This window comes from Brienomyrus brachyistius, chromosome 22 (assembly GCF_023856365.1).
Source record: "Brienomyrus brachyistius isolate T26 chromosome 22, BBRACH_0.4, whole genome shotgun sequence".
Taxonomy (NCBI): domain Eukaryota; kingdom Metazoa; phylum Chordata; class Actinopteri; order Osteoglossiformes; family Mormyridae; genus Brienomyrus; species Brienomyrus brachyistius.
The window spans coordinates 12,146,032-12,173,246 of record NC_064554.1 but is presented as its reverse complement, the minus strand read 5'-3'; the positions used below and the strand labels follow the sequence as shown (position 1 = coordinate 12,173,246).

Genomic DNA, 27,215 nt, shown 5'->3' with positions numbered 1-27,215 from the left:
GAATTTCCAATGTTTGGCAATAGTTACATGTGCATTACGCATAAATTGACAGATACAGGTGATTTATCAGACTTGTACCGTTAAACAGTTAAAAAATCACATGTGATTACTAGTATCTGTACCATAGTGTCAAAGAAAACCAAAGTCTTTCCCCCCCAACGCTATAAATATTAATTATGTTCCAGTGCCCCGAAGGCGAATGTGTAACAGCCTGCAGCACACCGTACAAACGGTGTCACTGCAGGCAGCTGGAAAGGCAGCGAGAAAAAAAAAGTTTTGTGCAACCTTGCGGTGCCTTCGCCCCACCTTCCGGGCGAAGGTATGCCGGCGCTCTCCAATCCTCAGCCGGGACAGGGCAGGCTGTGAGCGCTTTCGTTTCGTCTGCGGCTAGAGCTGGCCCTCCTCTTTCCGACGTAAATCGTACGGCTTCCCACTCGCCCATAAAGCCTTATTGTTTTGGGTCCGGACGGCAAAATTACCGCGATTTCGTCGGCAAACTGGACAGGCTAAAGTGCGGGCAGGCGCACGCATGCCGGGCGCATCTCGGAAGGAACAGCGGAAAGTTTGCAGGGTGCTCACCATGATGTCTGAGGGGGCTCCGACTCCTGCTCCGTCCCGCGGATGAACAGGGATCCTCCCGCACCCGCACAGCACCGTACTTCGCGCTTGACGCCTCAACTGGTAAGTCTTAAAGTACTGCTTGATATATATACATATTTCAGTTTTCAGTGCGATTTGTCTATACTAGCTATGTAATAGTTTATGGGCGCCTTAAATACATTCTTGCTCAAATTTTTTACCAATGGGAAAAAACGCAGACCTGTCGGGTTGTATAAAATGTTCCTGATTTACTATGTTCTACTTTGTTAATAAAGTATTATATATAGGATGTAGTATTATTATAACCCGGCTCCGACAACGCTAGATTCGTCAGGCAGGTAAATCCATCAAGTTAAAATTTATTCTAAATATAAACCAGAAATACAGCCACAACAAATTTTAGACACTAGCTGTCTTCCGTGCACGTAGGTCCGGCAGCCCTTGTCACTTTCAGGCGGGTTTCGGTGCAGTCCGATCCGAGGTGACACACACGATAAGGTGATGACGAGCCCTCGACGGCTCTTACCCTCGTGCGTGTGCGGGCTGGCACGCCACCACCGCACCAGCCCGACCGGCGTGACAACACGGCGCACTGCGTGTCACACTTTTGCAACACCGTCAGCGTTGTAAAAAAAGGTCTGTTTACAACCTGCATGCTTCATGGCCCCCGGCAAAACATCCGTATCACCTACCAGCTGAATTAGGCAACGGTGTATATAAATAGAGAGGTAGATATTGCTTCTTGATGTGTGTGTGTGTGTGTGTGTGTGTGTGTATTTATATATATATATTATATATATATATATATATATATATATATATATATATATATATATAAATATAAAACTCCACCCACGTTTCAAAGGAAATATAATAGTATAATGATAAGTAGCGAGAGTCTGACCACATTACTCAGTGCAGCAGCCAGGCTACATCGCTGCTTTGTATTTAACGCAGACTAATTCACAGTTTGTACTTGTATCGTACGGGGGACGTCTTGCATCGAGCAGCACACGCGGAGCAGCTGGTGTCCGCGGATGCACGGGGCGATTCATTTTCTCTCACCACCAGTTCAAAGGAAATGTGGTATAGGATTTGCAGGCAAATCTGTTTAGTCACATGGACCGTAAAGCGATTAACTCTTATAATTTCCTATTTGTGAAGCTGTTTCTGTGCCAGTAACTCCTATGAAGGCCGTGGTAGAAAAAGGAAATCAAAAATTTGAAGAGCATCACCAAAAAACGAAGATGAAATGGATTTAAACTGTCAGCAGTTTCTTTAACGGATAACAAAAATATAACATTTTTACAATGACGCAAAAGTAAATAGGTAAAAAAATTACTTGTATAAATTAATTAATCGATCTGAATCGCTACGAGATACGTAAATCAAAGACGCCCTTAGATGAATGAAAAGTCTGGAGCCCTATGGTGTTCTGGTGAGCGCGTACCACTTTGCGCATGCAGCGCAGCCGGTTTACCTAACACTACAGCGCAGTCGCAGCTGTACGGCTGTAATTAATACCACGGGTACCTCCATCACACGGAAATCCGGAGCCTTCTTGCCAAAGTTAAACTAATCTTTGTATCACGACATTAATCCCTTGGCAGATACATTCCAGTGCACGTTATAACGTAAAAACATCACTGGAGGTCGAGAGAACGTAAGCCTTAAACCTACATATGGATGCTGTTACTAAATTCACGAGTCACTTTACCACAAAAATTTGAGTAATTTGCAAAACGGACAGATTGCACGTAAACTGTATCTGTTCTGCTCAACGTGCCGTGTAAAGGCAGCGGGTCAGCTGAGTGCAGAACAGAGAAGCGCAGTAAATCTGTCACATTAAGAAGGCAATTTTATCCCGATTGCCAGAGACACACTCCTGATACCCGCGAGACAACAGACCTAAATAAAACGAAGTGACACTTGATACTGTTACACAAAAATGAGAGATAATGGTCGATAGTCGCGCCATTGAAGCAGATTTCCGTGGCCAGTCTTTAGTAAAGATGAGGAATTCGATACAGTAAATCTGCAAACTTTGTTTTGGTAGTTTGTCTAGTTACAAATAAGATAGCGATCTTAGCGAGCCCTAACATCCACGGAAAATTGCTTAATCTTTCTGGGAAGGCGCACGACGGCTGTCACGCACTTTCAGAAGGGGGTGGATGTAGAGAGTTATGGGCACATTGGGTTCGGCAGTGCATATGTGGAGGGTCGAGTAAAGGAGCAAGTGTGACTGGGGGGCGACACTGTAAAGTGCACAGACAAGGTTTATGCAGTATCCCCGGATTGGGGGGGGGGGGGGGGATTTTCAGGCAGTGTGCGGGGCATGTAAGGATGAGAAAAGGAGAGATGGGGGTGTGGGGGAGAGCAAACATTCCTTACCCGGTACCTCAGCGATTTTAATTAAAGTTTTGCGAAGATGTCGGAATGAGCTTTCAGTGAAAAGCAGTGGTAGGGGCAGAGAGACAGGGGCTTAAGCCCCCCCCCCCCCCCCCAACCACACACACACAGTCTCAGGTTGGCCTGGAGGGGGGACAAGCAATAAGGGTACGAGTCAGATCGCCATGACGACGGAAGGGAGGGGGTACAGAGATCACAATCAGAAAGCTAATAATTCTTTAAAGGAAGCAGAGGGTGATGTGGGGAAGGGGGCAGTGTGGTGTACACTGGGGGTGTAAGCGCAGAGGACTGCTCGGGGTGGGGGGGGGGTAGGTGTGCAATAGGAAAAATGACAAGAAAGGAGAAAGGGCCCATTCTGTGTGACTGGCAGTCGGGGGGGTTCAAAACAGAGAGGGAGTAGCTCTCCTGCGCCCCCACCGCTCGCACCTCTGCTCTTTGCAGGTTTTTGGTTACCGATGTAGCTGTTCTGCGATGCAAAGCACAGGTTCTCGGTTACTGTTGCTGAGGCTTGTGTCGGCCCGTGTGTGCTTACTGTGCAAGTCAGCCTTAGGTTAAAGTCTCCCTATGTGGGGGAGGTCACAGGCCAGGTCAAGGCTAAACACCGTACTTCCCGTTAAGTCAGACACAGACGTGCACTTTCTGAACAAAGCTTCACAGTGTCTCGCGAAATGTACCAGGCTTCCATGTTGGAGCCCTCACTGCTGTGGCCACCAGGCCCCTCCCACACCATATAAGAGGGGCTCCTACTGCGTCCCCATCCCCAGATTAAGAGGGCGATGCTGCGTTCCAATTCAACTGGGAAGTCGGAATTTCAGCGTTCCTAGTCGGAAATTTCGACTGGAACACCCCCAATTTGGAATTCTGACTCAGAAAGTCAGAGGAGCTCCTGTAACCCCCACCTCAGTATTTAACACGGCCGCTCTCTTTATCCACAGAAGTGAAAGCCGTAGTTATATACTGTTAATTAGCATTTATGTCTAATTTGGGGTCATTTAATTGGTCGTACACACAGTACTGTCCATCTGCTATAGGGATGCACAAAATACATCACAATGCAGTGTTATTGTCTAGTATTACTAACAATGGCTAACAACAAACCTGGCTTGACCTAGTGCCTTTCCAACTCGCTGTACTACAATGTGCTTAACGGGTGTGACATCATTCCCAGCTCCGACCTCCGAGGTAAACGGAACGCAGCATAAGTGTTCGAGGGCAGGGAACGGTCCATGTGCTCACCACGCAGCGCCCGAGTTCCTGCGACGCCATGTCTGTCCTCCGGGCCTGAATCGGCACCAGCCGTGGTACCGGTGGCGTGCGCCTTTAGCGGGATAAGCGGGTCTTTCGCCGTGCGGCACAGAATCCACGTCATAACGATATAATAACTATTCATGTGCGAATTTTGAGATAATGATATATGCAATATAATCCATGTATGTATCTGTATGAATCGCTACTGGGGGGCCTTGTTAACTGGGGGGGGGGGCTTTGCATAGCAAGCCCCGCGTGTGCATATGTGAGGACAGCCACCCCCCGCCAAACCCGGGCACGAACGGCTAATCTGAACTGGCCAGTCCAGGCGGCCGGGGCTGAGAGAGAGAGAGAGAGAGAGAGAGAGAACCAAAGACTGAACCATGAGTGGCCGCTTTCTGGCCCAGCAATGAAAAAAGCAAAGCAGCATCCTCAGATGTCAGGCTGTAATTACCTCCTGGCTGGCCTGTAATTAGGCAATGAGCCCTAACGATGGAGGACCCTGGGTCGTCCGCCAGGGCCGAGCGGCACAGGAAGGCTTCCCCCCGAGGGTCACCGCCAGCGGTAAACATTAACCTCTATACCTAATGGCACAGGAATGCACTGGGGGAGGGGCCATCCAGCACCAGCTCGTGCCTGGACATGGCTACGCCCCCCCCCCCAGAAGGTGGCCTGGTGGGCAGGAGGGCTCAATCTGTGGGACTGATCTGGGGTCAGTGTGAGGCTGACCGTACACTTTCACCTTTTCAACCAGGATTGTTTGCTTGGCCCCCCACTGCTTATTGGCTCCTCCCCTTCTCCACGCCCCATTCAGCGTCCATTTCAGCCAGAGGCTCCCCTGCTTTGACATTTAACTTCCCTGGTGTTTTTCCTCATGCTTTTAATTTCGCGCTCCTTCCCTTTCAGTTTCCTGAGCTCTCGTCGGCTTTAATGCGGACGCCTCAGTAACAGATGCGGGAATTCGAAAGTGAGCTGGGAGCACTTTTCACTTTTGATAAATCTCACTGTCCGGCACGAGGCCGTACGCCTGCTCACTGCCCGGGGGGGGGGGTGGGGGCGGGCCTTCTCTCGCTCTGTTTCTGTCTCTCTTAGCATTCCACTGGGGCGGTAAATATTTACTTTTGCCGCAAGGTCCCTCCAAGGCTGAAGCCAGGGGCGTCAGAAGGCCGTGTACATTCCCTGGAGATCTCGGGTGCGAGGGTGGGGTTGGGACAGTCCTCAGCAGGTCATACCGCTGTGAGGTCACCACAGCACCACCCGTTTGCCACGGGGAGTTCGGTGCAGGATGCATGATGGGTAACGTGCACACCGGAGACCTTCCCCAGGAGCCCCCCCTCCTGCTGCTTCACTGCTCCCCCCCCAGTAATTGGCAGAGGTGGAAATATCAGGTCCAGAAAGTAAAAATCCAGACCACGGTTTTGTTTCAACCAACCAGTTGAAATTTCCACCTTTGGTAATTTGGTAATGAGGCAGCACCCTCACACCTCTGGGACCTGGGTTCGCGTCTCCACCTGGGTTAATCCAAGAACATGCTGAGGCTAATTGGAGTTGCTAAATTGCCCGTAGGTGTGCATGTGTGAGTGAAAGGTGCCCTGCGATGCGCTGGCCCCCCATCCCGCGACCCAGATGGATAAGCGGGTTGGAAAATGGATGGATGGTGACAAGGCACTTAGGAACGGCCCTACCCTAAGAACACAAACACTTTTGAGGGGGCCCAGAAAGTGCCAATTAATGACAGGGGCTGCCCCCCCGCCCCCTCTTGATACAGGACCCACCTGCAGGAGAATCAAATCCTGGCAGGAGCATTCGCTCGTGCAGATATGCAGATGAAGAGTGATCATTCTGTGGGGTGGGGTGACAAGGCTGTGCTCGCATCTGTATGCGTGTGGGGGGAGCTGCCCTCTTTCATTTAAATAAAACTAATTTTAATATACCCATATCTCCCTGTCGTTAAAACTCCTACTGTTGTGGTACTGTCAGCCCCCCCATCGCTGCCCGTTAAAGCTAGGTGGAGGTACACCTTCTGAACATCTGGCAAAGGCAGAGAAAGATGATGGGGAAGAAGGGGGCATGAAACGGATATGTGAATAGAAGCATGAATGGCGGAACACAGCAGCGGGGAGAGGGAGCACCAAAGGGGGACAGGGCCAGCTGCCGTTGACCCCCCCGTGTTCAGATACACACACAGAGCTGCAGTACCTGCTGTGTTATGAAGGTCTTAGAGCTAGAGTTAAATTTACACCCACCGGTGTTAGAGTTACACTCTTCAGTGTTAAAGTTACACTCTCGGGTGACAAAGGGATCAGCCAGGAAACCAGTAAGGAGGGTTATGTGCACGGATGTGAGGTCACGCCTCCATGGCATCTTGCCATCCGCCCGCACAGCAGACACAGCTTCGGCGGGCACCCATGCCCACAGAGTGGGTCGCACTCGCAGGAATCACACCCAGGGCGCCAAGACGCAAACGTAACTCTCGCATGAGCGAGCAGCATGATAGCCCTTTCTACACCTTCAAATTAGACTGTGTCCCATCATTTGTGGGGGGGGGGGGGGGATGGGGGCTGGTAGCATATGCTAGTTAAAACCTGGACGTTCACTGGAATTCACCGGAACAGAGCAAGCTTTGTCGGTGCATGGGGGGGGGGAGAGAGGCACTGCTGGAACAGGGCTGCCTTTAATGGCTTGAAAAGGAGGAGGGTGCTTGTTTAATGGGGGGGTGATAATTGGCCCCAAGACCCCCCACACCCCTCAGGATGGGGGCCTGGCACTGCCTTCGGGGCCTGCAGCTGGGAGGTGCACGTGGCCCTTCCTAATTGCACTGACTGGTTTAGATTTGATAAGGGCCTGAGAGGCTCGTAAAGGCGGTGGTGTGGGGGGGGGGCAGTACTTTCCACATGGCTGGCTCACAAACAATCACACACACACGGAATATGTAGTTCAGACCAAAATACACTTCTCTGTATGCGTCGAGCATTAAGGCGCGGGTAGGCTTCAGGATGACAGGCGATGACAGCGCCACCGTGTGGCCTCTGAAATGCACATGCACACACTGGGCGGGGCCTGAGGACGGCCACACAGGCTGAGCGTGGGTGGGCAGCTCTGGGGCTGTGCCGTAAATGACAGGCTAGCACGCAGCCCCGAAAGACGCAACGACTATGTGAGCGAACTTCTGTTTAGCCAATGTGAGGACAGACAAACATAGAGGAGTTATGGCTTCACCTTCTGAGGCTTTAAGTCACTTTCAAACAGACAGATGACAAGCCCCGCCCCTTACGACCACAACCATAACATGACGTACCACCACGGCAAATGAGAGCCAAACGAAGGTCCTCCTGTATCCCAGCATGCCCCGCAAACACACCAGAAAATGCTTCCCCACACTTGAATAATCACAAACGGTGAGCGTGACGGCAGGCAGATCAGGCAGTGAGGACACGGCGGTTGCCCACCCCCCCCCCGGGGGCAGCCATCAGGAATGAGGAAATGTGACACAGCTGGTTGCCAACAAAAGCACACAAAGAAGTGATTCTGGCTCAGCGATAACGAGACGCTTCGCCGCCGTGCCGGCAGGTGACAGACCCCACCGGCCCCCAAGACAGCGACCAATAGCTACCGACCAAAACTCGAATTGAACCCTGTGACCCCCCCCCCTCACATTCCACATTGTTGACATCCTTGACATTCCTGCACATCAGCGTCCTCCTCCGGAAGCTGGACCTCCTCCTAATGCCAGGTCGCCGTGGGCAATGCCTTGCGGGAATCTCAGTGCTCCATCGTCAACATCGACAACCTGCGGCGTGGGCCGACCTGTTGTCAAGCCACCCGCCTAGACCCTCACGATCTGCCCCTGTTGTCCCCAACGTGCCACAAAAAAAAAAAAAGGAGTGGGGGAGACGGGGTTTGTTTGGGCTTCACGCAGCATCTCTGTTACTGTACAGTTGGGAGGGGGGGCTGTAAGCGCTTACGGTAACCGAGCTGTGTCCGGACATGAAGACGCCTGCATAGTGTGGGGGCAGGGAAAGGAGACACGAGACAGGAGGAAGTGTGATGGTAACGCACTCCAGGCACGCGGCCGGGACGACCGGCCACCCAGACGTGTGGCAGGGAGGAGGGGGGGGCGGCCTTTGTCTCACAGAGAAGCTGCTCCGGGGCCAAAACACACACACACACACACACACACACACACACACACACACACACACAGCGAAACACAAACAGAAACTAGGGCCTGCGTGCCTGTCTTGTGAAACAGCACCGCTAAAGTGTACTTAAGAGACTTCAGTCTGTACATTCCTGTGCTGCCTGTGGAAGCCAGTGATGGACGCAGAGACAGTGGAACTGCCGCAAAGGCCAGCATAGCCCAGCACAGCCCAACACAGCCCAACACAGCCCAACACAGCCCAACACAGCCCAACACACAGCACCGACAGTCAGAACCAGCAGCAGTGGCGGCGGCGGCAGCTAAACCTGAACTGCAACCCTGTCAGTCTGTCTGTGACTCGCAATGACTCGCCCCCCCAGGCCTCTTTTCTGGCCTATAGGCGTTTGCTGCCTGACATGGCATCCAGCAGGACGCCGGTACCTGTTTGACTGGTCCTGCGGTTGCACACACACACACACACACACACACACACACACACACACACACACACACACACACACACACACATACATACATACACAAACAGAATAAGGATTACGGTGCTAAGGTCAGACCCCCCCCCACCACCGTCCAGTAGCCCATGGGGGGGTGGTGTGTGAGAGTGGCTCTCTGGGACCAGTTTGGGTTGCAGCACCACCGTGTTGCCTTCCCAGCATGCTTCATCTCCCGCAGATACAAAGTCAACAAAGCATTTAAACGACAGAGGTTAACTCGAATGGCTTAAGTGCGGTTTAAACTCCTCCTTGATTAATTGCTGTGGCACCCGGGGGGGGGGCGGGGTGACCAGAGTAAGGCTCTGAATGGTTGTGCAACCTTCATGCCCCCACACGGGCACCTGCAGAGCCGATAAGGTTGCCTGTCAAGTCTTTAGAAAGATGCTTGACTGTTTCACCGATGTCTATGGTACCTGTTAGCTAAACCAGCAGAGGAGCTTGGACAGATGGATCTGCTCAGCCACTAAATGTTAAGTTAAATCTAAACTTTAACAGCAGAAAATTAAATTAGAGCAACATCCCGCCTGCTCATAACTGAAAAAAATCTCAAGGGGAATCTTGAGTCAGTATTCCGCGCGGCCTAATGAGGGATCCGCTGCTACAAACCTCTCCTTCGGGTTTCCCCCGACGTCCGGGTTCTGTCTGCTGTCTCGGAAAGCCACAAATGCCAAACAACTGTGGCCATCTCCTGCCTCTCACAAAAACATCTGAGGGGCGCTGCCATCGCACAGACAAGCTGTTTGTGGTGTGTGAATCAGCCTGGCTCGCTTACACTGCAGTCCTGCCGAGGAATCCTCTGTGTTGCACTTCAAATGGACCACTACAGAGAGACGGGGTCCCCGTGTGGCCATATGGCCCTCAGATGGGGCCCGTCAGCACCGGCCTCTCGTACCCGCAGCTTCCTGCTCTCCCTCCTCTGCAGGCATCTTCCACCAGCATGGAGCGCAAGGACGGGAACCTTTGGAAAGTTTCACCCCACAGGTGAAAATTGTTCTGTGTCTAATGTGATGGGCCGAGGGCAGGGTGCAGGCCCCCCTCGCACTGGGTCGAGAGCCGGCAGCTACGTGACACCAGGTGACTCGTGAACCCGCTGACTGAAAGCTTCCTGTGGCCCGACTCCGGTTGCTCTTCATCCCCCAGCCAGTCGGGCGGGTCTTGCCTGAGCAACATGTCTCAGCGCGCGATGTCACACAGTGACAGTCACCCCGCAGGCCCCTCACTCGCTCTCCCTGCTCCCCTCTGCCCCTTCCTTCACCTCACCTGATCTGTCTTACTCCCACCAGTTCCCATTATGTCTCTTTCCAGTCTTCACACCCCGCTTCAGATATGGGGGGGGGGGGGCATGGAGACAGTGGTTTGTGGGTCTTTGCTGTCTGTCATGCTGAGGGACAGTCTTGTGGCATTGCGGGTAACAGGCTCCAGCTGTGCAGAGGAGGGTACAGACCCCGTGGATTTCCTACACCCTTCCCCCCCAAGCCTTGCTGATGGAGCTGTCCCTCTATCTCCCTGTTTTCTTTTCCTTTATGAATGGAGAGTAAAAATAAAGCCTTCCTTTCATCCTTTCATTCCTTCATCTCTGTTTTTCGGGGGGGGGGGCAAGGAGGGGCCGTTGCAGACCACATTGCACTGGCAGTTAAGCGTGACAAAAGCCAACGTGCCAAAGGAACTCGCCATCTGGGGGGGGTGGGAGGAGACCAAACCAGAAACAGCTGGATTTCAGACTGTCAGTGGCTGGATTGAAATATGTCAAACAGAGTCACGGGGCTCGCTGGACCCCAGCCAAAGTTGCAAATCACCGACACCCCCTACAGGCTGCCTGTTGCTCCGCTTTCATCCCCCGGGGTGCCACGGATTGGGCGTGACGGAGAACGAAAGCGCTGCGAGCGGCGCACAGGTATTCGCCTGAGGGATAAAGGCCAGAGTGACAGCAAATGAACACGAGAAGACATGGAACCTAAGCGATGCCCCCCATGGAACAGTCCAGTCTGGTCCTGTCTTAATAGGGAGATGGGGGGGTGTGTGTGTTTGAAGTTAAGTAATACTAAACAAACAGCAGCCTGGGGGTGCTGCAGGCTGGGGGAACATTCTTCACTGCCCCGTATTATTCCTGGGAGGAGGGATGGAGAGGAAAGGGGGATTAGACATGTCTGTCAGGGGGAGGGGGGGAGCACTTCTGTTGTGACGCTCTGATATGGCAGCACCTCAGATGAAACCTAGGGCCACCATCGAGTCAACAGCCAATCACAGAGCACGGCTTAGGAGGGCCACCATCGAGTCAACAGCCAATCACAGAGCACGGCTTAGGAGGGCCACCATCGAGTCAACAGCCAATCACAGAGCCCGGCTTAGGAGGGCCACCATCGAGTCAACAGCCAATCACAGAGCCCGGCTTAGGAGGGCCACCATCGAGTCAACAGCCAATCACAGAGCCCGGCTTAGGAGGGCCACCATCGAGTCAACAGCCAATCACAGAGCCTGGCTTAGGAGGGCCACCATCGAGTCAACAGCTAATCACAGAGCCCGGCTTAGGAGGGCCACCATCGAGTCAACAGCCAATCACAGAGCCCGGCTTAGGAGGGCCACCATCGAGTCAACAGCCAATCACAGAGCCCGGCTTAGGAGGGCCACCATCGAGTCAACAGCCAATCACAGAGCCTGGCTTAGGAGGGCCACCATCGAGTCAACAGCTAATCACAGAGCCCGGCTTAGGAGGGCCACCATCGAGTCAACAGCCAATCACAGAGCCCGGCTTAGGAGGGCCACCATCGAGTCAACAGCCAATCACAGAGCCCGGCTTAGGAGGGCCACCATCGAGTCAACAGCCAATCACAGAACCCGGCTAAGGAGGGCCACCATTGAGCCGACAGTGAATCGTAAAGCCCGAAGGCTACAACAAGGGCCACTGTCAGGTGACCCTGTGACTTCACGTTCAGGTCCACGAGGGGATTATCAGGAAGAAGAGGGGGGCCACACAGCAGAGGGGATCGCGACGACAGCGCTTTCTGGGACATCAGGAAAACTGGCCTTCGAAATGCGGAACAGCAGCACCTGAGCGAAGGAGCGAGTCTGTAACTCGGATGCAGTCTTACTGCAAAAGCTCATGAAACTTAACCTCCCTATGAACTTAAAATATGAAACCCCTCCATGGAGCTCTTATCAACCCCGGGGGGGGGGTCAGATGCAGAGTCAGGCTGAGCCACAGATATACGAGAGGACAAACAGTTCCACCCCCCCAGACTCAAGGCCGGACCCAAATCTCAGACTCAGGGCTGATAAACTCTGCTCAGGCCTCCCCTTACTCCCTCTCCTGTTCAGCTCCCCCCGTAGTGTGACATCACATATCACAAATGATTCAGTACGGAAAGACCCGCAGTCTGCGCATGCAGAGTGACCCTCAGCTAAATAAGCAGTTTGGGGATGGAGGGATGAAGGGACAGACAGACATGGACGCGTGTGGCACACCGACTCCGTCTGTCCATTGTTTGTGTTTATGACACTTCCTTCATGTTCCGGGGGGGGGGGGGCCGGAGAGTGGGTGCATTCCTGAGGTCCGGCTGGCTTCCACGCGCCAGAGAGCCTGTCGTAAACGCAGCTCCCACTCACCCTGGAGCCGAGATGCCGAGCAGAGTGGTGGGGGGGCCCGCGGGTGTTGGGTCTGTGAGGTAGTTCACAGCTGGTGTTTACAGGAAGATTTTTGGAGTTTGACCCCCGACAACCACAGGCAGCAAACAATTGGGGTACCAGCGGCGTGGTCGGCATGGCGACGGGGTCGGCACAGTGTTGTGGTCGGCTGGCGGCGTGGTCGGCATGGCGATGGTGACTCAAACTGTAATGGTTAAATATTCAGCGGTGGCAAATGTTTTTTCTTCAGTGTTTATGAGATGGAACGGCCCTGGTGCATTATGGGAGGCCGATTTCACGCTGCTAAGAAAGTCAGGCTTATGATTACCGCGTGGCTTTGGGCTTGGCCCAAACGTATAATAGGCACCTTAGAATTAAGTGTCAATTGACTTGAATAATTTTGCATTTTTTTTGTTTAATTAAAAAACTAAAGCATACATACATATATAATTCAGATATATATTACTTAATTTGAAGATGCCTTTACCCAAAGTGACACACACCGGAGAAAGCAGAGTGAGTCACTGTGGCCCTTACAGGCATGATGTCCTAACCCTAACCTAACCCTAACCTAACCCTAACCCTGCTGAGCACCGCCACACCGTCCTCTTCGTGAACAGAGATTTAAATGCACTGCTTGATGGATGGTTGCATAGACTGACTTTTCCGCCTCTTCTTAGTCTCTCTTGTATGTTGACCACCATGTCTTCTAATGAGCTTTTGCTTCTGCTTTGCAGGCGAACTGGCCGCCAGCGGCACCATGAAGCTCTTCCTCCCCGTCCCGCTGATGTCCTTCCTGCTCCTCCTCCCGGCCGGCGCATTGGAGGGTGCCTGTCCCCAGCACTGCAGCTGCCCAACCCCCACCTATATCTTCTGCAGCCGTCGGCGGTCCCCCGTCATGCCCCGGGGCCTGCCCTCCACCATCAGCAACCTCTACGTTTTCCAGAATGGAATCGAGATGCTGAACCAGGAGGACTTTTTGGGACTGAAGAGCCTGGAGATGCTGGACCTTAGTCAGAACAGGTTGGCCGAGGTTCTGGACGACACCTTCTCTCTGCTGTCCTCGTTGCACAACTTGGACCTGTCCTCCAACCAAATCACACACATCTCCCAGCATAGCTTCTCTGGGCTACTCTTTCTGGAACGGCTGTATCTCCACAACAACCAGATCCAGAACATCCACCCAGCTGCCTTTGACAAGCTAGACAAGCTACTAGAGCTCAAGCTGCAGGGGAACCAGCTTGCGGTTCTGCCTCCCCTGTACAAGCCCAGCTTGCTGCTCTTGGACCTCAGCTACAACCCCATCCAACCTCCAGACCCTACCGACCTGCAGACACCCAACTTGGAGACGCTGAACATGGCCGGCCTGGGAATGACTGGTCTGAGCGAGGAGCTCATGGCCATGCTGGGCAACCTGCACAACCTGGACATTTCTGATAACCAGTTGAGGGCCGTGCCCCCGGCCATTTGGGAGGCGCAAGGGCTGACGCGGCTCAACCTGTCCCGCAACTCAATGGGCCAACTGAAGGCAGAGGACTTCCAGAACTTAGAGATGTTGCAGAACCTAGACATCAGTAACCTCAACCTGCAGGGCTTCCCAGAAGGATTTGCCGAGTTCCTCCCCAAACTCGAGGTCCTGACGGTGGCTGAAAACCCCTTCAACTGCCAGTGCTCGCTAGCCTGGTTCCCCGGCTGGCTGCGGGGCCGGGAGCTTCGGCTGGGCAGAACACAGGAGACCCGCTGTCACTTCCCGCCGCTGATTGCCGGGAAGCTGCTGGAGAATCTAGATCACGGTAGCTTTGGCTGTCCCACAACCACCACCACCACTACCACCTCCACAGCCAGGAGAAGCACACCCCAGCTGCAGCCAGTGACCACTCGCCCCCCCATTACGCATGGCGTCCCCCCACCACCTGCCAGCGATAAACCCTCTATCAAGACTGAAATCTCCGTCCCACCCCCTGTTCCGGCCTCCCCCAGCAGCGCCATGGATGCTGAACCTGGCCTATACTGCCCTTTGAAGATCTGCCTGAACGGGGGCACGTGCCAGCTGGACCAGCGCGGGAACCTGGAATGCATCTGCCCGCGACAGACGTCGGGAACCTACTGTGAAATCACTGAGGACCCCCAGCCTCCGGACATCTCGGCATTGGAGCCCGACATCATCCCCCGAGAGGTCACCGGCACCACCATCTTGCTGGACCTGCACCGCTACGTAGAGCTCCGCCCATCCATCATCGGTGTCCGGCTGACCTACAGTAACCTCTCGGGGCTCCGACCGGCGGCCCCTGCATCTGAACGTGCCTGCCTCCTACCTGGAGTACACTCTGCGCGGCCTTCGGCCCAACTGTACCTACTCGGTATGCGCCAGTCCCCTGGGGGACTCCAGTGGCCGGGACAGCTTCTGCACGGAGGCGCGGACTGCCGGCCTGATGTACTCCAGCCCGAAAGCCCGGCTGCATGGCGCCCAGCTCACCACTACCCTGGTGCCTGGCCTTGTCGCCCTGGCGCTGGGTGTGGTGTTGGCAGTGGTGGTAGGTGCAGTGTGCTACCTGCGCAGGAGACGGGCCAAAGAGCACGCCGGCTTCAGCTGCGAGCCTCTGCCCCTGGAGCTGGAGGGGGTCAAGGCCGGCCCGGACAACGGGCCACTGCCGCAGAAACAGCCAGAGGTCACGTCGACTCCCGCGGCTGTGCGGAGCAGCCTGGAGTACGAGCTACCGCTCATGCAGGCCCACTGCGCGGCTAACAATAATGCGGCCGCTTTAAAACCCTCCTACTTGTGACCTTCGGCCCAAAAGCAGCAGTCAGCTTCTCGTCTTACTCGGTCAGTAGCACAAAAGGCGCCGAGATGCTGCTGTGGCGGAGAAGTCGGGAGAGAGGTGAGGGAGACATAAACATTAACCAGGACTGAAGAAACGCCCGACTCAGCCACATCCAATCAGTATGGACTCTAAAAGACCCTACCAGGGCGTCCCGGAGGTGCCTGTCTCTTCACAAGTACTTGCTTCCTGCTCGCCGCCGGTCACGCACCGTGTTCCTACGGGCATGTCGCCAGGGCAGCACCTTCTGGGAAAGACCCGGTGGGCAAGGGCGCCTATGAGGCGGAGTCTGAAGCCGGCAGCTGGCTCTCACCCATGTGACACTTTCACTCACCCACATTAAGGGCGGAACCTGCACTGAAGGCGAGTTCCTGATTGCCCCCGTCTAAGGAAGGGGAACCATTAACAGTAAAGTAAAGATCAGAAGCAGCTCAGCACTATCTAAAGGACGTTGGCCCTAATCAACGTCATGTGAACGGAATGAAGGGGTAAATATTGAAAAAAATAGAGAGGTAAACTCTTGGACTTGTTCGACCTTAAGGTTATCTGAAGGTTACCGTTTTGAGTATATTTGGATTATCGTGCTGTTTTCTCTAACCCTTAAGATTTGACTGTTACCTGCCCCTCTTGCTTGTAACTTAAGGCACTAATCAGTAGATTAAACTCTTGCAGGATTAAGACCTGCCCGTGTGACGAAGTAAATCAGTCTGTTAAACGAACGGCATCCTGTTTGAAGGGAGGCGGGACTCCGCATCCCTGAAACAACACCCCCCGACCCCCCCCCAGGAAAAACCTCAGAAACCTCCCAGAAATTGAAAATTTCCATTACACAGACAACTGAAATTGTGTTATTGTGTGTTATGCTGTGAACCCCAAGCTAAACCCTTCTCAGCCACGGGACAGGAGGGCCGTAACAGAAACACAATCACACAGAAATCCTCAAAGGCCTTGTTTGTTGTTTCTGTCACAATGAATTCAGTGCATTTTCCTCCCAAAACCACAGCTTGTGAAAAGCTCTGACCCAGCTGGCTAAGACGGCAGCAACACAACTGGACTCATTCTCCCAGCATGCCACTGTGTGACAGCATCACGGCACAGGGAAGAGGCCACGCCCACATGTATGTAACGTGCATTTAGCCCATCTCCAGCTGGGGCAGAGGAGTGCCACAAGCAAGCAGAAGCTTACACGCCAGCTGCCGTGTTCCTGGCCGAACCTGCACCTAGAACCTGCACCTAGAACCTGCACCTAGAACCTGCTGTAATGAGACAGAGAGACCTCAGTTCCCACAGAAAGGCCCAGAAAGAATGATCTTCCCACGCACAGCATGTCGAAACCCTGATCCTGCAAAGAGCCTTAAAATATACTTCACCACTGTGCAGGGGCCGCACATAAATCATTAAATTAAAAATAAGAACAAGGTGAATATAGTCCGCCCCGGTGTGTGTGTGTGTTTGTCTACACCCCCACACACACAGCTTAAGCAACAGCTGGAAGCACAAAGCAAAATACTGCAGCCATACAGACAAGCTGATGTTTGTCACAAGCATGTGTGTATGTGGGGTCTGCGGGAACCTCTGTGTGGAACACCCAGGCGGACTATCGGGACCCTTTTGAGGGCCCCTGACCGAAAGGGCCCCCCGACCTGGGGTGGGGAACAAGGAATGGAAGTTGGCAGCTTCATTCTCCACGAAGGAGCTGACGGTTTGCCCCAGGAGCCAAGGGGGGGGGGGGGCGGTACCGAGGTCAGGAGGAGGGCAGTGTCTGGCTGGCCTGAGGAGTGTTCGTACTGTTCCAGCACTTGCCCTGGGGTCAAGCACATCCATTCGGGACTGGCCTGGGTGACACTTCCCTTTACGAACCCCCATTAATCAACAGCGTAAACCAGTGGACTGTTTGGCAGGGAGCTGGGAGGGAGCAAAAACATGGACCGTCTGTGGGTCCCTGACGGGATTAGAAAAGACTGCCATAGAGATACTAGCCTCTAGCGTCAAGCAAATGTGTCAAGAAAGGACAGAAATCAAACACACACACAAAAATGTAGCTTCAACTGGAATCACTATTATCACGGCATGAGGGATTGAAAATATGTGAAATATTTTCAATAAGCTGAATTTTTTTTCCCTGTTTATTTTGGGAAGCTGTTTTACTTTCTTTTGTCGCTGCCTTACTGTCCGTCCGCATCGTTTTAGCGAAAACATATTTTGTAAGAAAGAAAGCGTCAGTAAAAAAATAAAAAAAAGCAATAAAAATGTGAAAACCAGACAGGACTGTCAGGTGTTTTTCTTTAATATCCCTGGTAACTGGGCGGACTGGGCGGACTGGGCGGCCAGCAGGGGCTGGTGTGTAGGAGCAAGGAGCCCCCCCCAGAGCCCCCTCCCCCAGCTTCTGCGTTGCAGTTTGCTGGCCTCCATTGGGCTCCTCTTGCAGTTTGGTCTTACTCCCTCTTCCTTCCTGTATCACTATATCTATCACCAATCTCTGTCTCTCAATTACTTACAATTTCCTCGCAAAAACCACAAACATTTGCAGAACAATCCACTTTTTGTTTCAGGTGTTTTCTGTGCTCAATCCTTGGTCACCCTCCATCCATCTATTTTCTGAAGCTGCTTGTCTTATACAGGGTCGCGGGGGTCTGGAGTCGATCCCAGGGGCTACAGGCGCAAGGCAGGGAACAACCCAGGATGGGGCACCAACCCATCGCAGGGCACCAGGGAGACCATTCACTCACACAGGCACAACTATGGGCAATTTGGTCACTCCAATTAACTTCAACATGTTTTTGGACTGTGGGGGGAAACCTGAGGAAACCCCACGATGATACAGGGAGAACAAGCAAACTGCACACACACACACACACACACACACACACACACACACACACACACACACACACAGACACACACACACACACACAGACACACAAACACACACACACAAACACACACACACACACACAAACACACACACACACACACACACACACACACACACACACACACAAACACACACACAGACACACACACACACACAGACACACACACACACACACACACACACAGACACACACACACACAGACACACACACACACACACACACACACACACACACACACACAGACACACACACACACACAGACACACACACAAACACACACACACACACACAAACACACACACACACACAGACACACACACACACAGACACACACACACACACACACACACACACAGACACACAGACACACACACACACACACACAGACACACACACACACAGCCACGGCGGAGACTCGAACCCAGGTCCCAGAAGCGTGAAATAATACTGCTTTGCTTAACGTGTTAACTTTGTTAAAAATGTTACAGATCCTACGATCACAGCACTTCAGATGTTGGCTCAGCTTATGGATTAAGCATTCGGTGTTTCCGTTTTGTCGCCTTGCCCTGATCTACCGGAACACTTTCTTATTACTTCGCAACTTCGACTGCTTCTGCCTGTGAAATCAGACGCAGCTCTGGGCCCTCATTGCCTCGTGACTAACAGGAAAGCCGTTCCTTTGAATAATAAGGTATCCAGCACAACAACAGCAGCAGTGCAACTGGCTTCTGAATTTTCTGCCACTATATTCCGGTTAAATGGAAACATAAAAGATTACTCTGTGTAGAGTCAGCACACATGGGCGTTAAACAAAGATTAGGGTGGAGACTTCCACTACTTCATCTTACTGCAAAGATGGTTGGGACAGTGCTCAGTACGCTAATTCCGTGTTTCTCAACACAGTCCACATTTTGGTCCCTCTCAGCTCCCGGCACAGATGAAGTCCTGGTACAGCGTGCTGGTAGCTGGGAGGGACCGAAAATGTGGAAGTCTGGGTGTCCCTGAGAACTGGGTTGAGAAGAACTGTTGTAATATAATGCAAGTTTATAACCACAACCCTAAATTACTCCAATACATTCGCTGAACACCACAGGAAATAAAAAACGTGCATTGTATAAAAGTGACAGCTTTATGAATTTCTCTGACAGAAATATGTATCGCCGATAAGATCACGGGAATGTGGCCAGGTGCGTACAGCTAGTGACGCGTCTGCGATGCATCAACCCCTGCTGTTTTTCCCTACGAATACTCGGTGTCTTGGTTTATCTTTTCTTGTTAACTTAAGTGAACTGGCCTCGCTATTTATGAGTTCAAATCATCCACCCACTTGTACGCTGGACTCCACACCTATGACGGTAACAGAGACACATCTGCAGATAATTGGAAAGTCCATGTCAGACATTGTAACTCCCCCTTCTTCCTGTATGCGGTGACCTCCGGGGATAGCGCTGGCAGGCGAGTATTAATCATCTCTGCTATGCTGATGACATAGGACCGCATCTATCTGCCAAGCCGAGTGCGATATTTCTGTTACTCTGTCCCCTCGAAATCTGGATGGCACAACGTCTGTCTTTGACTGAACCGAAATCACGACAGTCGCGCGAAAGTTATTCAGGCGTTAGTCTCAGTCTCAAGGTCACATGAACGTAAAGGTCCCAACTTAACCAAAGAAAAATCTCAGAGGTGGAACTCACAGTTCATGCTTCGATTAGACACACGTAAGCGACTCACTTTCGACTTATGAATACGGCCAAGGTGAGAATACTGTTGCCCATGTGTTTGCGACCTTGAGACTGAGGTTAATGCATCGCACTGGATCTGGCTGCTCGAATGCTACCCTGCTGTGCCTGCGACTGGCCGAAGAGCTGAAAAATTCAGATCTGATTATGAAATCCTCCCCCCCACCACCTTTAAACCCTTGGCTGGCTCTTTCCTCGGGACCCTCCGTCTCCCATCACACTCTCGCCCCATTACTGGGAATCATGTTCCAGAAATTGTCAGACATTTTATTCTTTACTATTGCTATATTCTGGGATAATCTAGCTGTCCGCCTGTGGGTTTCAAAAACCTTAATATTTGTATTTTCAGGTCTAAGTGAAGTTTACAGTGGAAGCCGACATCTCCAGGCCCTCCTACAGCTCGCGGTGCTGAGTGGGGGGCGGGATCCTGACCCCACAACCATCTGGGGTGTCACCCTAACACTGCCTGTTTTGCCCCCCGCATGCCTTGTCAGTGCTGCTCTGCTATAGCTAAGCTGACTAGCGCGGTTCAGTCTCCCGCACAAACTTCTGCCTTATAAAATACCCAGGTCCATTGGTTTAGTACTCAACTTCGCCTCCTACTGGAGACCATCTGGCTCTGAACCAACAAAACATCAGGTGGACCCAGACTGATGGCCTGTGCAGAGAATCGGTCTGTGCGTGGGTGTCATCCTGAGGAGTAAGGTCTCTCTCAGACAACTCTCTACTTCAGCCCCCCCCATTCTAACTCTCTCCCTGGACTACTGCAGTCAGGCAATTTTTACACATTTTCACCCACTTTCTCACTTGTACTGTTTATAAAACTGCTGTGTCTGACTGCACTGCTATTCAAATCACCCAGCTTCTCTCGCTGAAGGGTCAGTGACTTTCGTCTGTTTCTGATCAGAGTCAGAAATCACTTCTTTCTTTCCCAAAACAGTAAATACAGACACTTAAAGGAAATCTGAACAATTCATTTAGCCAGTATGAGTATATTTAACAGACTTCCTGTCCCCCCCCACGCCCCCCGCCACCCCCAGCCCAGCATCTAGGAGCACGATTCTTTGCGTCGCCTGGGCTTTTTGGCAAAATACGCAGCAATCCTGCTTTCCGACACTGTAGCTTCCAGAGGCCAAATGCAGATGTTGCACTGGAGCCGGATGCGGTAACTGGGATGTATTAGGGGTACTGCAGGTGCACCGGGCCGAGGGGATGGCGGCGTCCTTACGGAGCAACTCTGCTTTACAGGCGATGGCTCACGCGCACTACCCACGCTCACCTACAGGGGACCCGCTAGTACACGAGCGTGGCCCCATTTCCCGATATCCTACTCTATAGGTCTTCTGGAACTGAGGGTCTCTTGGGTATGTGAAATCCGACAGAGAATGGCATACCTTTAGATATACTCATGTATACCAGTATAGTCAGCCATGTCCCTCTGCTAAACCGTCAATCAAAACATTGCCACAGTCCCAGCCCAAGTCTTGGAACAAACAAATTGCAGGTATACCAAGTTATACTCGGCCAGCTCATGGTCGACGCCAGCACTGATCCCGCTGCGTCAGGGTGTAAGGACGAGAAAACGGGGATGGAGACAGACAAGCGAAACAGCAAAAGATAAAAAGGGGAACGTTAAAAATGACAGCAGTACGGGTACAGCACACATGCAGAAACACGCGGCATCGCACAGCGACCCCGCGCACAGGTACGCAAACATACCCAAGTGCCCCAGTGCCAACCGCACGTCCACACGCACGTCAGAGAACGTTTCACCGGAACCAGTAGCTGCCGGCGGAGGGGGAGGGGGCATTTGCTTACGTGCCCCCATGTGTGAAAGTGACGTCTGCTACGCGTTTAAACCCCACCACCCCGGTCTTTATTAAAGAGGCCCTTTCATTGGCGAGGTTTACAGAACCCAGGCGTTGGATTGGCTCCAGCGCCGCCACTCAATCCGAGCGACTTAAAGAACCCATTGTGACTCACAGTGCACATTTTTTAAACTAACATCACAAATTCCTCTCTAAATTGCCGCTGAGTAAATATTTTTCTGAGCTAGGGATTGTTTTCTGCCCCAGTTTCCTTTGCTAAACCGAGATACATTCTGCCAAAGACAATGCGATAAAACCCAGAGGCAGGCAGATCAGGAACAGCTGTCGCCATGTCAACACTCCGGCTGTCCTCTTCTACCTGTGACTGTAGCAGACAGTCGTCCGGACCTGATCGCAGTCACTGATGGGTGGGGGGCTCCTCATCAGCCAGACTGCCCCGGCCAAACCACAGATTTGTAGTGGAGGGGGTTCAAAGGTAATAAGCCCTGAAGCTGTTTTGGGTGGGGGGGGGGGGTGCTGCTGGAGCAGAAAAAGGAGGCAACGGGAACCAAGGGGGCTGGACCAGAACGGCAGTGTTTGGAGGCCCGGGGTTGGGTGGGGGGGCAAATGAAGGCAAGGCAGCTTCCAGAATATGCCGAATGAGCCTGTCAGCTTGGCGGAGACCCCAGATGTGGCCCTCATTTGTAAGGAGAAAGCCGGTCTGAATGGGGGGGGGGGTAATCTGTTATTACCTGAAATTGAAAATAATGAGAGAATGGTGTGGGTGGTGGGTCATCTGTGCTGAATTAAGTGTGACTGAGACCCCTCTGCCCTCCCCCCCCCGGCTGATGGGTGGCTAATACCCCGCACTGTTTCCCCTCCAGGCTGACTCATGCCAAGACACCCGAGGCGGGATCGTCCCCAATGCACCGCGACCTGGCTGACGGTGAAGGGAGACATTTAGGTTTTCATCCACAGCGTCGTACGACAGCCAGCGGGGTCAGACAGTCCCCGTAGCTACTGGGGGTAAGGGTCTCACTCAAGGGCTCGACGGTGACATCACTCTGCCAGTCACTGGCACAGCGTCCGAACCCCCTGAGCCGCGCACTGCATACGTGGGGGGGTAGCCGGAGAGGACAGCACAGCCCGCATTCCTTCACGACCTCAGCTCCGCCAGACACTTTCAGAACCATCTGGATCTTAAATATTCTAGTACAGGGAGAACGACACATTATGGGATCCCCCCCCCCCCCCCTTCGAAGAACAGGACGGGTGGGCGGGGGTGAGACCATGCCCAGCCTGGCCTGCCTTATGGCGCATCTGCGTATAATTTGTCGGAAGAAGTTAAAAAGGAAAAAAAGTTTAATCTTAAAAAAAAAAAAACAAATCTCGCTTTCACGTTCCCCAAACCCATCTCGCGCCCAGCAGCCGAAGCAGCATCACCCCACGACTTAATGGCTCCCAGCTCCGCGCTGGAAAACGAGGCTGTTTTATGGCCATGATGTATATATTCTCGTGCTCCTCGAGGCTAAGACTGACAGGCCCCTCCTCCAATCAGCACTGCACACGCCCCCTTGCCGCGGTTACTGCCCCCGGCGGGACTCAGCCTGCATCACTCCAGGACCAGATTGGCTGATTCCTAATCCATGAGGTCAGAACCATAGTGAAGGAGCGAACCTGAGGCCTGCAGTGGGAAATAGAGGATCTTTTTCCTTCAGCAGCTATATCTCTGTGTCTTGGGGCAGCTAAAGACCATAGAGACCAAAGTCATTCAGTAAGACGGCAACACTGGTGCCGTTCAGGACTCCGGTGCTGAAAGGAGAGTCCGTCCATGTCCAAGGGCATGGCCCACACCGCCCCCCCACACCTGCGCCATTAACAATGCCGACTTTAAGCAGCTGCTCTGCCACAGGCCGGCTTCCCTTTGACCTCTCACCCACAGCCATGAACTCTGACCCCGCAGCAACAGGGAGGCAGCCCCCTGCCAACAAACACTCTGTTATAGCTCCGTCCACCTTAGCGGGGGCATGATGAAGGGCCTGCCTGTATTATTTCCCTCATATGCCTTCCTCATCTTCCTCCTCCTCCTCCTCCTCCTGGAAATGAGAGCGACAGCGAGCGAGCAGTGTGTGCCTGACGGGCAGCCGCGTGTGAGCGGATGTGAAGCAGCTTCACCTCCTCTGGCCAGAGTAGGACATGAAGGTGAATGCGAAGCACACGGAGAGGGAGAAGTGGCCAAAATGGTGCCCAACCTAACCTGAGATCAGGTCTGACTCCCTATGGAGCAGGTTCTGGAGCAGAAAACCCCTGACCTAGAGTTCCTAATTAGCTGTGGCCAGTAGCGAGCGACCATGATTTTTTTTAAAGAACATAAATGACGACGCCTTCCTGTTTTGCTCGCACAGCACCATTACGCTCAGCCGTCACGTTACTGCTGACAGCCAGGCGGCCGCGTCCTTCACCGCCGCGCCAGGAAGCGTCGCTGTTCAGCGGAGGCTGATATTTACCTTGAAAAGCCAGGATAAGAGACAGACTAAAAGGTCAATCTGCCAGTCCCTTCACATAAAACATATGTACAGGGGAAAACAATGGTGTTTAATGTGGAGGAGTTCTTAACCCCCCCCGGCCTGTCCTGCCGCTTCGGGGAGATTTACGGCGTGTCGAGATCACTCACTCGGGGCTGTCAGCACTAACGGGTATTGGCTGAAACACGTCTGGCCCCCCGGCCCGGCATTTGGCTGGACTACAGGAATGCACACCCCTCCCCCCCTCCATGAGAGGGACACCTGTGCTCAGTGAGGGCGGGCAGCACTGTCTGTCAGAGGGGAGCTGTAACAGGGACAGGGGTGGGGGAGAAGGGTCAAAGGTCAAGAGGCTTAACATGTTAGTATCGGGGGGCTTATGGGGGTCAGGCGGCTTCAGGACGCCTCCTGCCCCACGTCCACACGGCACCGCGCCCCCTAAACATGGCACCTACACGAGGCACCTCCCTGGTTACGTCTCCGCGGATACATCTTTCTGCCTTTGTCTCCATGGTTACGTCTCCATGGATACACTCCAGCCCTGTAAAGGGCTCTTCAAGCACAGGGAATACGCAGAGTGCCCCCCCCCAGCTTCCCCACTGGCCCCGGCGAGACGGAGCAGGACCTTTCCCTCTGCCGCTCCCTTGTTCCTGTCCCTTTGATAATCAGGGAGTCCCCCCCCCCCCCATTAAGTCCTGATGAAGTTTTTAATCTCGTTAAGCGCCCTGGGCGCACTCGGCGGGCAGGTGCTGCTGTCGCTATGGCGTCTCCCTGGAGACCAGACAGGCAAGGGCAACTATTTTTCTCACTCGTTTGTTCTCTCCCCCCAAAACAGCTTGGGCAAATGAAGAGGGCGGCTGAAATTGAGTGGGGAGCCTCCCACCCTCTGAATCAGCTTATCGAGGGGGGGGTGGGTGAACTACACACAGGTGCAGCGCTCTGCTTACTCTAGGAAGCTAATGAGAACCAAAGGATTGTGGGAGACCTCTAGCCATTTGGGCTGACATCAGAACACAGCCTCCCCACTCCAGTCCTCAAAATGGTGGGGACTTTTCCAGGTCATGTGACCTGTAGTGTGCAAAGGCAGAGCACCTAGGCAGGTGCAAACTCACCCTCCCCACACGTGTGGGCATGGCAGCAGAGCTACCGGTTCACAGCGCATCACACCAACCCCCCAGGCCGGGCCCAGCACCGGACCTGAGTTACCACACGCACAATGGGACCCAGCGATTTCATATCAAGATTCCAACCGTAACTGCAGGTAGGCCAAACACATTCAGTCTTCATGCCATAGCGGTTAAATCTGGCGGGGGGGGGGGGGGGGGGGGGGCAACACATGAAATTTCCAGTTTCACTTCATCATAAAAACGACAGGTTGCCAATCTAGGGGAAGTTAACACACACGATGAGGGACGTGCAAAAGGACCCATGCAGGATGAACTAAGCCAAGCCGGCTGAGTTTCCAGACGATGAAAACTCCATCACTCCCTGTCGAAAGGCACCTAATGGACATTGCAGGGACGGATTCGGACGTGTTCCAGCGGCCGTGAGGACCGATGCATGCTCGGTGAGGATGGTGCCGTCCTTTAGGGAGGATACATTTCAGGAAAAATCCCCTGGCAGCGGAGCCGACGCCCAGCTCTCCGGATGGTTCCTTCACCGCCCTGCCGGGGAACGGAGACGTGGCATATGGTGTTTTTAGCACCTGCCACCGCAACAATGCATTTACTGCGATGCAGGTCATACGCAGTGTTTTTTGAGTCACCAAAAGACAGACTGCAAAAGTGCTGAAATGCGCAGGAAAACTCTGACCCAATGGTGGCGGATGCATGCCAAAGGTAAACAGAACCCCCCCTTCTGCTCTCCTAGCCAGTCCAGCTGCTGTGTAACATGACTGCCTTTGATTTCCATTTGGGGAGGGGGGGGGTGCAGGGGAGCCATGCCCCCAAACAGGGCCCCCCTTTGCTGCAGAAGGACTTCCTCAATCCCCCTGATTAAAGTGGTCTGGATCAATTACACCCCAATGACTGCTGCCGCAATCCACCCAAAAAATAGACTCCAGGAGTAAAAGAAAATCAATCCCCCCCCAGCCTTAATTAAGAGAGAAACACAGTTCACAGTGGTCACCCAAACTGGAGTCCCCCCCCCCCCGGACAGTGAATATCAGTGAATATGCCCCCATCTGTGTCTGATCTTAGGGGGCTCATCTGCACATCATGCAGTCCATGCAGGCTGAAGGGGCTGCTTTACCGAGGCGGTGGCTGATAGGAGCCCCCCCACCCCCCCTGGCTGCGGCTGCACGCGCCACACGTGTCCCTCTGCTCTCTCAGGGCGAAGCACGGAAACACAAACGCTCCACGGCCAGCTGCAGACCCTGCTATGATCTCCCCCCCCCCCCACGGGACTGACAGCCCTGTGCTGTGGGGGTCCACAGGGAAAGGCCTCGACAGGAAATACCGCCCCCCCACCCCCCCAGTAACGACTGCTGTGACGCTGCCTCTGTTTACTTAGAAAGCTGGTTGCAATTGAACCAAATTGTAAAGTTCACTGATTGCAACTGGGCCAGAATAGCCCATTAAACCCATTACAATTATGTTTATAGAAGGACGGGGGGGGGGGGGGTAGGGGGGGAGTGAATCAGGGCTCCAGTCGGGATGAAAATCTGCCTTTAAAATGTAAAAGGGGCGGCTCAGTTACCCTCTGCGAGCTCCACCCTACCCCCCACCCCGGGGCTTGATTTCAACTTGGAAAAAAATAATAAAAAAAAAAAAACAACACTTGGCCCGTTTTCGTTCAGTTGAGCCCTGAAGGAACCCGCACGGTGCTCCATGATGTAATGCTCTGAAGGAGCCCAACACTCCCTCCGCGTTTAACTTTAAACAAACTCGAGCAGATCCATCTGCCTTCCAGACGCACC

The 27,215-nt window shown here is 53.1% G+C and overlaps 2 protein-coding genes across 4 annotated transcripts in view; one reads left to right on the top strand and one right to left on the bottom strand.

Moving 5' to 3' along the window:
- Positions 1–27,215, bottom strand: part of coro7 (coronin 7) — a 76,174-nt gene that overhangs the window by 22,798 nt on the left and 26,161 nt on the right. The window lies entirely within an intron of this gene.
- vasnb (vasorin b) lies at positions 338–17,616 on the top strand. Its single transcript, XM_048990323.1, is given in 3 exon segments — positions 338–681; positions 13,272–14,803; positions 14,805–17,616. Coding segments are annotated over 2 exon segments (2,022 nt in total). The 5' UTR covers positions 338–681; positions 13,272–13,294; the 3' UTR covers positions 15,318–17,616.